At 37.0% G+C, this 14960-nt stretch overlaps 1 protein-coding gene across 1 annotated transcript in view; it reads left to right on the top strand.

Moving 5' to 3' along the window:
- Dcc (DCC netrin 1 receptor) overlaps positions 1–14960 on the top strand; it is a 1056042-nt gene that overhangs the window by 1020063 nt on the left and 21019 nt on the right. Inside the window, exons 26-27 of the mRNA XM_077792339.1 lie at positions 657–818; positions 7363–7575. Of these exons, the coding sequence (XP_077648465.1) occupies positions 657–818; positions 7363–7575 (375 nt within the window). The remainder of the gene's footprint in view (positions 1–656; positions 819–7362; positions 7576–14960) is intronic.

Raw genomic sequence — 14960 nt, 5'->3', positions numbered from 1 at the left:
GACTAAATCTAGAAGATATATAGATAAGTTTTTAATCTGTGGATTTCAACTAACATAACTTAAAGATATTGGTATTCCTGGAAAACATTTAGCGGCTTTTAAAATAATATTACTCCTTTGTACTGATTTGGCCATTTGAAGGGTTTTCTATTTACAGATAAATCCCAGGTATGAATATTGAGAATATACCTTGCTTTCATCTTTCCAGACCGTCTCTAGGGGGCAGTATGTTTATTTAGGGAAAAATAGAAAGTTCTCAGCCCTTCCTCAGCTCTACATAGTACATTCAATCTGTGAACAACTTAACACTTCTAATTCCATGTTTTGTGCTTGAAGAAAGAAGAAGGCAAAATAATAATAATAATAAATAGTAAAAACATTGAGGGGGCTCTGTAGTCTCTTGATTAAACATTTCTCTGAACCATGGAAAGTTTAGAACTCCAGCGTAATGCTCCAGAGTAAGATGCTTCAGAAGTGAGCTATCATCTCTAACATAAGAAGGGGTTTATGGAAGAGGTAAGTGATGAACCACCATGAAGTTACAGAGAGTGTTGCATATGGATTTGAGGATCTTAAAATTCAGCCATTTCCCTTTATGCTCACTAGGTGGATATGCAGGTATTAAAAGAAATAAAATGAATATCTTTGTTTTGCAGCTGTCGTGAGTGCCATCCCTGTGCCAACCCTAGAAAGTGCCCAGTACCCTGGAATCCTCCCATCTCCCACGTGTGGATACCCCCACCCACAGTTCACTCTCCGGCCCGTTCCGTTCCCAACGCTGTCGGTGGACCGAGGTTTTGGAGCGGGAAGAAGTCAGTGTAATGCATTTTCCTTTCTTTATAATGAAAAAAAAAATGAATACTAGCAAGATAACTTGTGTAATGTGGAGCATTCCAACCTTCCTGTGCCTTGGAAAGATAGATTTTCCTATGATCTTATTGCTAGAATTTTCCTTTCCAATAGGCTGTCCTTTGGGTTGGAACAACACATTGACTCACGTGCTTTTAGGCTGATTTCCTAGGAGTTCTTCTACAGCCCACTAACAAAGGCCAAGTATTTTCATAACACAATGATGTAGTGGGTCCTTTAAATTAGTATGTACTATTAAGTAAGTGGTTCATAATCAAGTCATATCTTACAATGTATTCTGATTTAGTATCTGTTGGTCAAATTGAAATAAGTCTCAGTTGACTCCCAGTGAATCAATACTTGTTGAATGCTTTGGCATTCTTTACTCATTTAAGCAATACATTCTCAGCTTTTAATATTGGAGACGAAAGAGTTTTGGAGTAGTATTTCATATTCCTGAAGGAGGGCAGAGGCAGGAATAGAGGGAGATTTTTTAGCTGTTATATACACCCTAGTGATTTCTTCTGTGCCATTTGACATTTTTTTCCCCCGTGAGCACAGCATTTTAAAATCGATTTTATGACTTTCATCTCTTAGTTAAGAACAGGTGACTCAGCAGCTTATGTGAGAGAGGATGTTTTGTAATAGATATGATAGTAACAGCAATAAAATGTATTTGTGAGGTAAGCTATATTTTTTCCAACCCAATAGGGGCAGCTATAAGAAATCATAAATCGTCTAGATGTAGCAAGGTTAGAATTAAAAGGCATCAAAAATCTGCCAAGGGAGAATGAGATTCATTTTCTCTTTTCTCATTGCACATCATACCTGCAGAATAGAGTTGTGTGTAAAAGCTCGAGGGAAAAGAGCCCCCCATGCTAGAGTGAGTAAAATTAAATGAGAAACATGTGGAAGCCTAACAGTACATAATTTCCAAATCCCAAAGACAACTAAAGGTGTGTTTTTAGTAAAAAAAAAAAAAAATCAGACCACGTAAGTTCCTATGTCATGTATCAAGAGAACTTTTTAGTTTTAGTTAGTCCTCAGGGATCATTGTTTAGTATTTTCTTTGAATTTTCTTCCACATTCTGTGACTTTAAAGACATATCAAAAGAAAAATGGGTAGGATGGCCTTTCTCTTGTCCCTTGGACATGACAACTGCAAGCTAAAGTTCACTACTTTTTGTATTGGTAATTGTGTTAGTGGGATTTCCAATGCTGTGACCAAAATGCCTCTCATAAACAATTTAAAGGAGGAAAGATTCATATTGGCCCAGGGTTGCAGAGGTTCCAGTCTGCTGGCTTCATTGCTCTGGACCTGAGATGAGGCAAAACCTTACGGAGAAAGGGTGTGCAGAGGGAAGCTTCCTAGTTCATGGCAGCCAGGAAGCAATAGGGGAAGTAGGTCCCTGAGAGCTTTCCAAGACTTGCCCTCAGTGACCTGCTTCCCTCAACCATGCCCCCTGCCTACAGTTTCCACCACCTCCCAGGAGTTCATTCAGCTATCAGTGGATTAATCCACTCGTGGGGTCAGAGCCCTCATCATCCAATCACCTCCTAAAAGTCCACCTCTGAACCTGGCTGCACTGGGGACTAATCCTTCAACATATCAGTCTTTAGGACTCATGTACAAACAATAACGGTGATTAATTTTGTCCGTGATATATTCCTCACTGCTCTTCCCTTTCCAAAATTTCCTCCTGGAAATTTACCTACCAAGGTCTATAGCTCATCTACTTCTTCCTTTTTTGTCTGAGTTGGTGCGACTTAAAAAACTGTCTCATTAAATCATGGGGGAAATTATTCTGAAAGTTAAAGTTCAATGAAAAAGAAATGGGCTGGTAAAAACTTTTTGAGTTTTGTCCATGGTTAAAAGATATTTATTTGCATGTATTTTTCTAGTCAGTGATTTTGGTAGTGGGAAGGCTACATATCCAGGGATTATCTGGGAAATCTTTCTATCTTCTGCTCAGTTTTCCTATGAACCTAAATCACCTCTAAAACTGAAGTCTGCTAGAAGTTAATTAAAATATTTTGTCTCTGTAATAGACTTTTTCATTTTGGTAATTGCTTTACAAGTAAGGATTGTTAAATAAAGATAATTATTTAACTATTATAAAATAATATAAATATAAAACATACAAACATATATGAGTAAGAAAAATAAAATAGTCTAAACGAAGTGCTTGATAATTTTTTGAACTTCATCTAAAAATCACAGGACAATGGACATTACACTTCTCACCAAGATTTTTAAAGTATATATTCAGTCATTCATCAAGTATCTTTTAAACAAAATATGTGCAATGCCAGAGAAACAGGATTTAATATATGTCAAGTGATTGCTTAGAAAAGAAAAAAGAAAGGAAGAATAACTACCTTCTTTTCTAGGCAAGAAAATATTTTCTAAATCAATGTCAGTAACAGTTAACTTCCAGCCACTCAGTATTGGTTTCTAAATGCATTGGAGAACACTAAGCATCTCTGTTCTCTTTGAAGCAGAAAACATTTCATGACTCTGGGTAGAAGTGTCTTATTAGTCACCTTGAGAAACAGAGAAAGGCACACGTAGAAAAAGAAAAAGATGGCTTTGCAAAGTGTAGACACTACTTCCTCCAAAGTTATCTGAAAGACCTTAGAGTTTGGTAAGAGATGAATCACTAAAGCCCTGATCCCAAAACTTGCTGCTTTCTGAAATCACAGATAAAATTGAATTTCTCTCCAAATGTAAGGAAATATATAGCAAGTACATGTGCATTACACACTTCTGCTGACCCATCCACAGAGATTCATACAGTTGTGATAGATAAATATTTTTTCTCCCTTCACTTCGAATCTAAGCCTCAATAAGGCAAATGAGCTGTCCCTAGGGAACAGGGAGCAGCACTGTACTTTAAGAACCTATAAAATACGTAATAGTCATGGGGTTCTATTTGTGCCAGTCATTACAGAACTGGTAACCCCATTTTTCTCATCTTTGAATCAAGTTGCAATACTGAAGTTTAAGTGACTTCCCCTCTTCCCTCAAGTTCTCTTAGAGGGCTCGACAATTTTATCCGTGCTATTTTTTTATGAGCTCTGCTTCTCTACCAAATTGCAAGTCAACTAATAAACAGAATTTGATCTAGAAAAAAATTAGGAATGCAATGGGGTTTATGGAAAATTCTCTTGGGTGTTCTAAAATCTACTCTATAAGGAACTGGGATCACTCAGGAATATTACATGATCCTGTTCTGAGATTCAAGAGTGAATTGAGATCCTAGAGGTAGTCATAAATTACAGTCTTTGCAGAGAGTTATTAGTATGCTGTGTTTCTATCAAATACTGCAAATTTTAGACAGAAGAAAAACCCTCATTTCCATTTTTGCAACATTTTTGCCAGTTATTCTGTAGCAATTATTTATGTGTTGACATTAATTATTATAAAGTGCCTTGAGATTTGACTCTGCTATGTAATTGTATGCTATTTGTACAGTGATTTCCTACTATTTCATCATTTGAAAATGAGTGCCTTGCCAGCACCTATTTCATTCTCACTCTATACTCTGTATTTGCAGGGAAGCTGTACTTTGTGGGCAAAAGAAGCTTTCCTTTGCTTTCAGAGCTGTAAGCACAGCTAAATGCCATGTCACAGAGCCAATTTGTCTCATGTAGGTGTCCTGGAGCTGATGCTTAAACTGGCCAAATGGTCACATTTGAAATGAAAGCATTTCTATGGCAGAGCAGTTGCTATTGTGTTTGTTTTAGGGTTTTTACTGCTTTAATTGTCAGCCAGTTTTGAAAAGCATTTCTTTTGCTCCACTTCAAATATAAGAATGATGAATAATCTTTGGAAACCCTTATCCATTGTAGATTTTGAACAAAACAAAATAGTCTCTTCTAGATTGGCAATTTATTCAGTCCCCAGAATGTTCCCTCCCATTCTACCCAGGGCTTTAGGCACTTTTCTTTTATAGATTTCACCTGTGAGTTGATACATCTACATTAAAGTCCACATCATGGTTATCCCAGGGGGGAAGCATCATGATCAGCAGAAAAACCTGAAGATGCAAGTCTGGGCATGCAGAGAAGGTTTGGTTTTAGAGACACTGATGAAGAGCAATACCATGAAAGAGTAGGACTGCAAGTGTCCCAAAGAATTTCAGTGATACTGTCAAAATGCATATGTTCACATGACATATTAAGTATTTTATTAAAGTAGAAGACTCAGTGTCAGAGGACTAAAAAAAGATGCATGTACATTTCTTTAAACTTGCAATTAAATAACATTTTAATATGGATCTCTTTCATTTTGAAAGTGTAGAATAAATAGAAAAGGAAAATATGAAGGAAACAAGCAAGAAAGAAATATATTATTGTTTAATACAAAAGAATTTCTGAAATACAATGAGGCTTAATTGCAATTCCTCTTCAATATGAAGAATCACCTAAAGCAGATTTCTAAAGAAAATTGTGAAATTTCTTACCCTGGACAGATATTTTTAATTTGATGATATGGACTCTTTAAGAAGAATCAGATAGCTGGGGGCAAAAAGGGATCGACGGAGAATGGCAGCCTCAAGAACCGTATACGTGAGGCTCACAATTCACGAAGGATAAGAGACCTTCAGCTGAGTAGAAGCCAAAGCATTTTAAGTTCCCCCAAATTTTCCCTGTGAGATTATAAACTTCTTGTAATAAATAATTTTTTCCATCCCAAGGATTATCTCCAGAGCCCTTCCTGAGACAGGCTATTTTTCCCTCCTAAGCAATTACTTCCATCTAACAGTTTATGACTATCCTTTGGGATCTGAAGCATGAATGAAGTGCAAATAAAGAGACCCACATCAAAGTGGACCTTCTTAAGAGGACAAGAATGAGTGCAGTCCTCAGCCACCATTCTCAGGCCAGTGACACAAAGATGCCCATGATGGGAATTGGCTCAATAATCAAGTCTTTATTTGGATAATTGGCCACTCATCATTCTCTCATTTAGAGGAAATGTGAGTCCATAGTAAAGCCTATATAGAATTTGTCTCTAAACCTATGCTTGCAATTATCTCACTATATATCACTGATTGAAAGCCAACCCCAAAGTGTTCCTCTCCTTTACCATCTTACAAGCAACTTATCTCCCTATCACACCTATCTGGAGTATTCTTAGCAGTTCTTGATTTCCCCTGTTTGAAGAAATGTTTTATGAAGGCTCTGCCTATTTTTGGCCCTGGTTGCTATAGGGCTACATCCTGTCCTTTCAGCCCTACATCATCCCACTTCCATCTTTGAATGAGTTTAAGCCCGGAGGCCACTCCATGACCCAAAGGACCTCTGACCCCTTCCCAATATAGAAGAATGAGAATGAATGCCTCAGAAGACACATTTCTGCATATCTTTAATAGCATGTCTTGATCTTTTGTATCTTTCATCTCTACTCCCTTCGGCTTTATCTGATTTTCTTTCTATCTCCTTTGCCCTTCACTAACCTTCTTGAGCCTCCTGGAGAGACTCAAAATTATCTCTCTGAAATTCATTATCTTGAAATAGTTCCTGTTTAAAAATTGTTTTTTGAAAAGTGAAATATTCTATCAATGGCTTTATTTTTTCAATTTACCCAACAAAACTTTATTAAGATATAAATCATCTGAAATACTTGTAGGTGGTTAACACTTAAAGCTGTTAGGCAGTTCCTTTTTATTTGTGGTTTAACCTGGATCTGGTGATTTTGAATCTAAATGAATAAAGTTGAGTCACATTGTCCTTCAAAAGAGAAATTGCCTTGGAAATATTTTAGTCTTATTCAACTATGTTCCCTGAAGCTAAGGTGTATTTTCATACACAAAGCTGTCCAAATGCCCATAGGCTTTCACAGATGACTATGTGGAACCTCTTCAACTATAGTTATCTGCCTTGATATTACAAGGTTTGCTACCAAAAAGGGAAAACCGTAATTCTGCATTCAGTCAACTTGTTCCGGCAGAGTTGTCTCTCATAGAACTTTTAGCTAGATGTGTCTCTATTTTGTTATGGAAGATAATGATAGTGGTTATTATTTGAATCATTTTATTAGCAATGCCTCTGAGCACCCTGTAACTCTGATTTGTTTGACAGTTGACATGGCATGTTTAAATCACAGAAAAATTGGCATATTGGCTGGTAGATAATAATGCAGCTGTAACCGGGTTTGGTACATTGCATTTCACTGACATTGCTACTTATGAAAGGAGAAATAACTCTTTTTTCTCGCTTCATCACTTATGATTACAGGGCCCAGACAGTTCAGGCAATATAGTCAGTGCTGAATATATTTTACTACTCTTCCTGAAAGATAGATCCCTGTCCTGCTGGACCTATTGCAACTGTTTAAAGGGGAAGGGCTAAAAATATGCTATAAATATATGAAGGTAGAAGAATGAAAATGATCATAATTTCAAGAAACGGGGGGCCAGACCCTGCATTTATTGTTGAACTGACTTAGGATTCTTATGGATAACAAACTATCTGGAATCATGACTGGATTTCTTGTCTCCATTGCAGCAGTGAGTGAAGGACCGGCCACACAACAAGCACCCATGCTGCCCCCAGCTCAGCCTGAGCATCCCAGCAGTGAGGAAGCACCAAGCAGAACCATCCCCACAGCCTGTGTTCGACCAACCCATCCACTCCGCAGCTTTGCTAACCCTTTGCTACCTCCACCAATGAGTGCAATAGAACCGAAAGTCCCTTACACACCACTTTTGTCTCAGCCAGGTAAAGTACCTGTCTGCTCACATTAAAATGATTATCACTGATGCCTCCCCTTAAGTGCATGAGAGAGCAGGAGAAGGTCTGGTTATGATATTTATTTTCAGTATTGATTACATGCCCAGCGTGCTCAGAATGGTTATTGATGTTTTCAGTGCAGTTCTTAATTATCTGCATTACAAGCAACTGACTAGTTGTGGGGGGTTCTCATTAATTTGGAAAGTTGTCCATGAATACCATATGCCAGGCCATCTCTGTTAATGTGTACTGTGGATAAACCCTCTAGAAAATAATGGATCAATTCCTGAGTCCTTGCCTCTTCGTTGTTCTGTAAGGTTCCTAAGATCTTAAGGTAGACCCCAAACTAAAGCTAAAGATATGAGAATCTGCCAAACTACTTCTTTGAGAAATTTAATTTCATCATTCTTCATTTCTCAGAGTTTCTAACTTATTTCAGAGGACTGGAATGAGAAAGGAGTGTCAGAACCAGTGCTGGGTCTAACTTTCTAATTCTAGAAATAAGGAAACCAAGATTTCCATAGATAGGAAATAATATATGTGATGCTCTTTCTAGGAAAGTTGAATGGCAGGTAGGAGGGCGGAAACCCCAGATTCCCAATTACCTTGTTATGTTTATTACCCAACTGTCATCCAACTGGGCTGAACCAAAGTTTCATTTTGTTTTATGAAGGAATTGAGGGAAACAGAGACAGGGATAGAAATAGAAACTGACATAAGAAAACACATAAAAAAGGAAGACGAAGAGATAATACTCTACAGGTAGAATCAACAATATAGGTCAATAGATAAGTAGATACATACAAGTAAAGAAATATGTAGGGCTTTAAAACATTTGGAACATTAGAATAATTCAAAACAACCCCACAGTATTTTGGGCACAAGATAGGAAATTAGCAGTTGGACTAGGCCAACCTACATTGTGCAAATACATATATGAATAAATTTCTGCTATTCAGATCCATGCCTAGAGTGATTCTGCCCTTGGGTTAGTACACAGTTTCATGATGACTATAAATATAGAAAAATAAGATTGTCAGTGAACTATATTGTCTTTACATTAATATTAAGAATACATCTTGCCTCTGGCATCACTTTAATGGATTTTTGTACATCCCCTCTGATGTTCTCAAAATTTACATGGTGGGTAGAAGGGATCCTCTTCTACCAGCCCCTAGGAAGCAGGGTGGAGTCCAGAGTCATGTAATGTTCCATTTCTTGGAATGCCCCCTGCAGGACAAGGTCTTCCCTGAATTACAGGCTCAGTGCAGGTCATGTTAGCAGATACCCCTTCTAACCCAACAAGACTAGAACTTAAAGCAAATCTATATTGCCTAAGCCCTTTTCTCCACCGGCTGACATACATAGTCCCCATACACATTGTGGGGAGGATCTGATATTTTATACTGCCCCCAAATTCTTAAGATCTTTGGTAATTAAAACATTTCAAAGCAAGAAAATTCATTTACTGAAATTTCTGTACCAAGAGCATTCTGCCTGATGATTTCTGGCAGCATTCATTTCCACCTGTAATACTGACTAAGGACGAAGAACTTGAATGAGACAGGTTGGTATCTAGGGTAGGTGGCAAGTCAATTGCAACTTAATAAGAACTAACCTTTAATAAATCTCGATTGAAAATGCTTATATAATAGGCATGCTTTTGAAGGCTCATAACAACCAGTTTGATCCTCAAAACAACTTTGCAAGGTAGTTGCTAGTCTTAACCCCATTTTACGAGTAAGGAAACTGAAAAACAGAAAATTTAAGTAGCTTATTTGAGGCCACAAAGCTGGTAAGTAATACATCTTCCCACTCTTTGTGACTTCAGAAAGTCTGGGTTCTCAAATTTTAGGAACTCGTTTGTGTCTCTCAGTTTATGTCCAATTTATTTCATGATAGAAACAAAAAATACTAAATCATTTCAAAATTAATAAAAATAACAAAAAGAGAAACATCTATTAGAGTTATGAGTGAAGAAATAAAACCGTAACTCACAAGCCTTCCACACTCACGTTTTCATGAGGAAAGTTTATCCATACTCTGCTCATGATGACTGATTTTATAACATCAAAATACTCCAGTGCTGTAGCCCTTTACCTGTTCTCTCTTCTTGGAGGTTGTGTTAGTCAGCTTTCCACCACTATAACAAACACTTGAGGTAGCCCGTTTATAAAAAAGTTTATTTTGGCTTCACGATTTGATTTTGGAATTCTAGGCCATGATGGCTTGGGCCTCTGGCGATGTAACACCTCACAGAGGGAAGGTAAGTTGAAGAAAATCATTTACTTCCTTGTTAGGAAGCCAAAGGGAGAGGTGACAAAGGGACTGGGGACCCCTTGAGGGCATTCCCCCATGAACTAAAGACCCCCCACTAGGCCCCTGCTCTTTAGAAGTTGCACCATCTCCCAATTTCTCCACCCTGGGAACCAAGCCTTTAACACAGGGGCCTTTGTGGGACATGGGAGATTAAATTATAACAGAAGAAAAGTTGTTGCCATTGTTGTTTTTGAATAACTGTGTTATATGGAGAGAAAAATAAAGCTGAAAATGGCATTCTGAAGTCTCTTTTAAGTGAAATATTTTATAGTGTCAGTGCTGTTAGTTCAGAATACAAGGTTTAGAAATCATCTTATTCTCTTGGATTTCTATGATAGCAAAATGATAAAAAAAAAAAAACTTTAATTTTAGAAAGAACACCCATGGTAGATGGAACACAAGACTGACATTTTCTACTAGATGTTATTTTCTCCTAGTTACTATAATTCCTAAGATGCCCTAAACAAAATTTGACATAAGGTAGCATAAACAAATGGCTTATATCCTTAAAGGAAGCAGAGTCAGGTGTACTGTTTCTGCATCTATTCCCTCAAATACTAAGCATATCTGAAGAACTATTCTGTGATCTAATGTCATGAGGGCAGAATCTCATTTTCTTTTATTTCCACTGTATACTTATGAGCCTTCTTTTGTGTGACTATTGTTCTTGCTTTTATTTGAACTATTTCTTACACAAGCATCTCTTTTTTTGTATTTTCTCGTATCTCCGACTTGACTTGAGATCTTACTTTGGTTTAATTTTTTTTTTTTTTAGTTTCCCTTTAAATACCACCCTCCCCCACTCAAAGTGAAGCAGGCTGCACAATCACTTTGGAATTATTAAATGCCTTTTTCCCTTTTATGTTTCTCTTTCATTGTCTGCCTGTGAATCCTGTTCATTTCATAATGCCTTACCTCATGATTTTCAAATAAGTCTCCCTACATTGCTCCTGACACATGGTAAATAGTATGCTTTTAAAAGGGGCTGATGTTTACTTATTCTAATAGAAAAAGAAAATTAACAGACTGACAAATGTATTAGTGGTGACATTAACTACATGCTTCTTAGCCTAAAAGATGAAATACTTAGAGCTTTCAACAAATTTTAATTCTAAGAAAATCATTACTTTAGTCAAACTGATGGATGAAGTAAAGTCATTCTCTTGTCAGCTTAAAAAAGAAAATACCTCAAATAATCTTACTCTGGATTTCACAATAAAGGACTGCGTAATTAGTAATGAATTTATCTTTACTTACTGCAAGTAATTACTTTAGAATATGGTAATGTGAGGCATGGCTCTAATTTTTAAAGATCAGGCTAAATGAGAAGTTCCTTGTGCTTTGAAAGCTTTGAGATTAGGATCAATGAAGTTCTTCCTTAAATTCCTGGGTGTGGTTCTTCCCTGTTGGTGTTAAGGGTCTGGTGTCAACCTGATTCCCACTGAGGTTCACAGAGCTGCCTGCAGCAACCTTTTAGGAGGCATGAGCAACACCTGCTCTGCAAGTTCCCGGGGTTGCAAAGCATCTTGCAGTGTCACTATAGGAGGTGGCAATTACAAAGTCATTCTTTTGTCATAATGACTAGAATTCTGCCTACCTGCAAAGAGATTCATTCCTTTGCCTTCCATCTGCTGAACCATAAATTTAGCTTACTGGACTGACTCTAGGGTATTTACAGTGTTTCTGACAATTTCATCCTCAGCTCGCGATAAAGTTGGTCTGTTTCTTAATGCTTTATCTATAGATGCGAATTACTGTGCAATCTTCACACGTTTCACGAAGGTTGTGATTGCTATACTTTGCAAACCACAGATTTGGACATTTAAGTGATTTGCCCTAATCCTCTTTCAGGTTAAATAGAAAATGTTAGATGGAGTGTTGGGTCTATTGTATCATAGGTCAGACATAAATTATACAAGGGGCCACGTTAGAATGTGTGTGTGCACACACGCATGCCTTCGCTAGTACAAATTCCTTTTAGCTGTGAAATGATCAGCTGCACTTTAAATGAACTTGGATTAGGCAGTCATTTGTCTTCTGGAGCTGTAATTCTAAAGGGGAAAAAAAAACAGAACCTCTTAAATAGTGACTTCTCTTACTATACTCTTTTATAATATTAGCTTCCTGGAGCTCTTGTGTCTTTGTAAATCTAAATAAGTCTTATATTGTCCTCCATGTACACATTACATTTCTGCACATATATATCTATAAAAGTAAAAAAAAAAAAAACAAAGTATTCTGATCTTTTCAGCCTTTGAGGGATCAATATGTCAGTGGATATGACAAGACCAAAACTCACTTCATTGTACTGAGAAATTGAGTTTGATTTTCCCCCTGCAAATTGTGGCATGTGCTTCAATTTGTCCATGGATTAAGGACAAGGCAGAGGTGGAGGTGGCAACAGTGAAGAGAAAAGGCGTTTGATTTATATATCTTGGCGGTTGGGAAATCATGTATTCCTGCTGTAACCTGATATTTCTGGCATGCCTTATTTTAGTAAATATGTTATCACACAAAACTGCCAATAAATTACTATAATACTTTAATACAATTGCCTTCCCTGAGCTGCTCATAGGCTACCATCGGGGTTGTTCATCAGAGTTACCATAAGAGTTTTCCATTCTGCTAAAATCAGTCACAGGCAGAGGTCATAGGAGATCAGACATCCTTTAGCAGGTGACAGAAATTGGTCATTTTTAAGACCAGTCAAAGAGAATAAATCATTGGTACTGCTAAGGAGGAGAGATGTGTTGATCTGGTGTTATTGGAGCCAATACCTCCAATCAATTCTAGAGTGGGAAATTACACCCCATCCTGTTTCATAAATTTTATCTCATGTAGAAATCCATCTGGATCTTTTTATAGATATCTCCTTGAAATGTTGCCGTCCTGTAACTGAATTGTTTTTTTTAAAAAATTAAATTTGATTTGATTTGGTCTGGCTCTTGTAATTATCACTTGTTAAAGTGTAATTAAGAGAAATTTGTCCTAGATATCACTAATATTTGTGATTCTGCAGCCTACGTGGTGTCTATTAGAGGAAATACTGATTTCCTCTAGTATGGTGTCCTGGGAAATAAATGAGACAGCTCTGTTAACTGTCTCAAAGAGCAGGAAATGATTTCTGGAGGCTTTATGAGTAATCCAAGTGACTGATGCCTCTTTTGTAGACAAGAAAGCTGAGACTTAAAAGGCTAAGCAGGCTGCCCAGGGTCAACAATTGAGCTAAGAGCCAGGTTTGAAAAGTTCAGAGAAATACAGGATTTTATTTTGCTCTTTAGTTATGTTAACAGTTGTTCTTATATTGAATTTTCCCCTATAAAATGTCTTCTAGATCAATTCTAAATATTAAATATCCCCAAGGAAAAATTAGAGCAAGTAGGTTGAGTCATTCAAATTAGTATCTGAGTAAATGTTTTATTCCTTTGTGTTGGCACTAGATGGAAGAAAGAAGTTGCAGCCAGAGTAGCAACTAGCCAGACAACTCTGGAATAGCTGCCATCTGTCTTAACCTCACCTGTCCAACCTGCTGGCCATCTCTCCACAGGAAGGCAGAAAGCCAGGGGGCTGACATCTGTTGCTTTCGGCACCACTAATGCCCAAGACTTTGGATTCCCACAAGGAAATTAGAGATGAGCAGAAGGAAGTGTAAAACAAAAGTAAATGTTGAGGCACATGGCACTGTATATACTACTGGCAGTATACTACTGCCATAGATTTTGTTGTGATTTGTAAATTATCTTGGAAATCAAAGTGTTTTTTTAAAAATTAGCTTAGGTGAAATGAATAAAATTGATGCTTTGCATTTTGCCACCATTTATAGTTCAGAGAGGACATTACCAAGTAAATTCACATCTACCTGAGAAGTAACTGTAATTACCATTACTGATACAGAGGTGGAATACCTGTTCCAAGGTCTCCTGTCATTTTTCTTAGGACCTTCATCCAAACTCTTACATATAATGTACACAGAAATGATTGTCAGGTTGATCAGAATACAATCCTAAAGGTGAGAGCCAGAATTTGAATTCATTTCCTCAGTTTCAATGCTAATGATGATTTCAGGTGAAGCAAAGCAATTTGAAAGTGAGTAGAAGGATTAGATATTGATGGTAAAGGCAGATAAGATGAAATGACTTTCAACTTCATGACCATTTGATGACAAAATGCTAAATGATCTGAACTACAAATTACATTGTCTGCTAAAGCTGAATTAAATTGCCTGGAGTGAAAAAGACAATTTGAAGGCACTGCCCTTGGAAATCCAGTAGTTTACCTTCATGAAAATAAGTAGACATGCATTTGCATCCACATAGTATAAAGGAGAATAGCAGATGCTGTGTTTATAAAAGATATCTCAGGTCAGAGGATCCTGAGATCTAGTCTCTCTGTTATGCCAAGTAAGGATTTGATTTTTAACCTCTGAATCCTACCTTTGTCATCTGTGAAGTAAATGGTCCTCTTTAAAGCAAAGGGAATGTATGAAATTCTACTGCTTTAGGTCCTGCAGAAGTAAGGGTGGATATTCTCCTTGTATTTTTTCTTTGCTTTGTGAAAGAGCATGAGCAAGGAAAAGGTTTTAATTTGAATAAAGATTCTAAACTTCATGATGTGCATTCCAAGTATCTTAAGTAGTTAAGAGTTCTGCTAGTTTACAGCTCATCCAATTAGTATTGGGTTTCAGAGCTTCCTTTTGGAGCAGGGAGAAATATTGAAGGAAACAAACAGTGTTTGCATAAACCTCTGTATTAATGGAATATTGAAAAAATGCTATGAAACCTAACATACTAAAAGCAGAATAGTCTTTGTGATATTAAAATAAACTGAGAGTTTAACCATGAGCAAACTATTTCTGATGATATGACTTGTGATATCTTAAATATTATATAAAAAACATTGGCAGCTCCTACTTCTGAAAATTTATAACTTTTATCTTGCTGCAAAACTTCCATAGAATGCATATACTATGTTAAACATCTGTTGTATTTCTGAGCTTTGACTTTCATCTTAGGCTTGCAGGAAGATTGATGTTCTTATTGTTTGAATCTCCTTAT

Source organism: Urocitellus parryii, chromosome 13, assembly GCF_045843805.1.
Source record: "Urocitellus parryii isolate mUroPar1 chromosome 13, mUroPar1.hap1, whole genome shotgun sequence".
Classification (NCBI taxonomy): Eukaryota; Metazoa; Chordata; class Mammalia; order Rodentia; family Sciuridae; genus Urocitellus; species Urocitellus parryii.
This window is presented reverse-complemented; position numbering and strand designations above follow the sequence as displayed.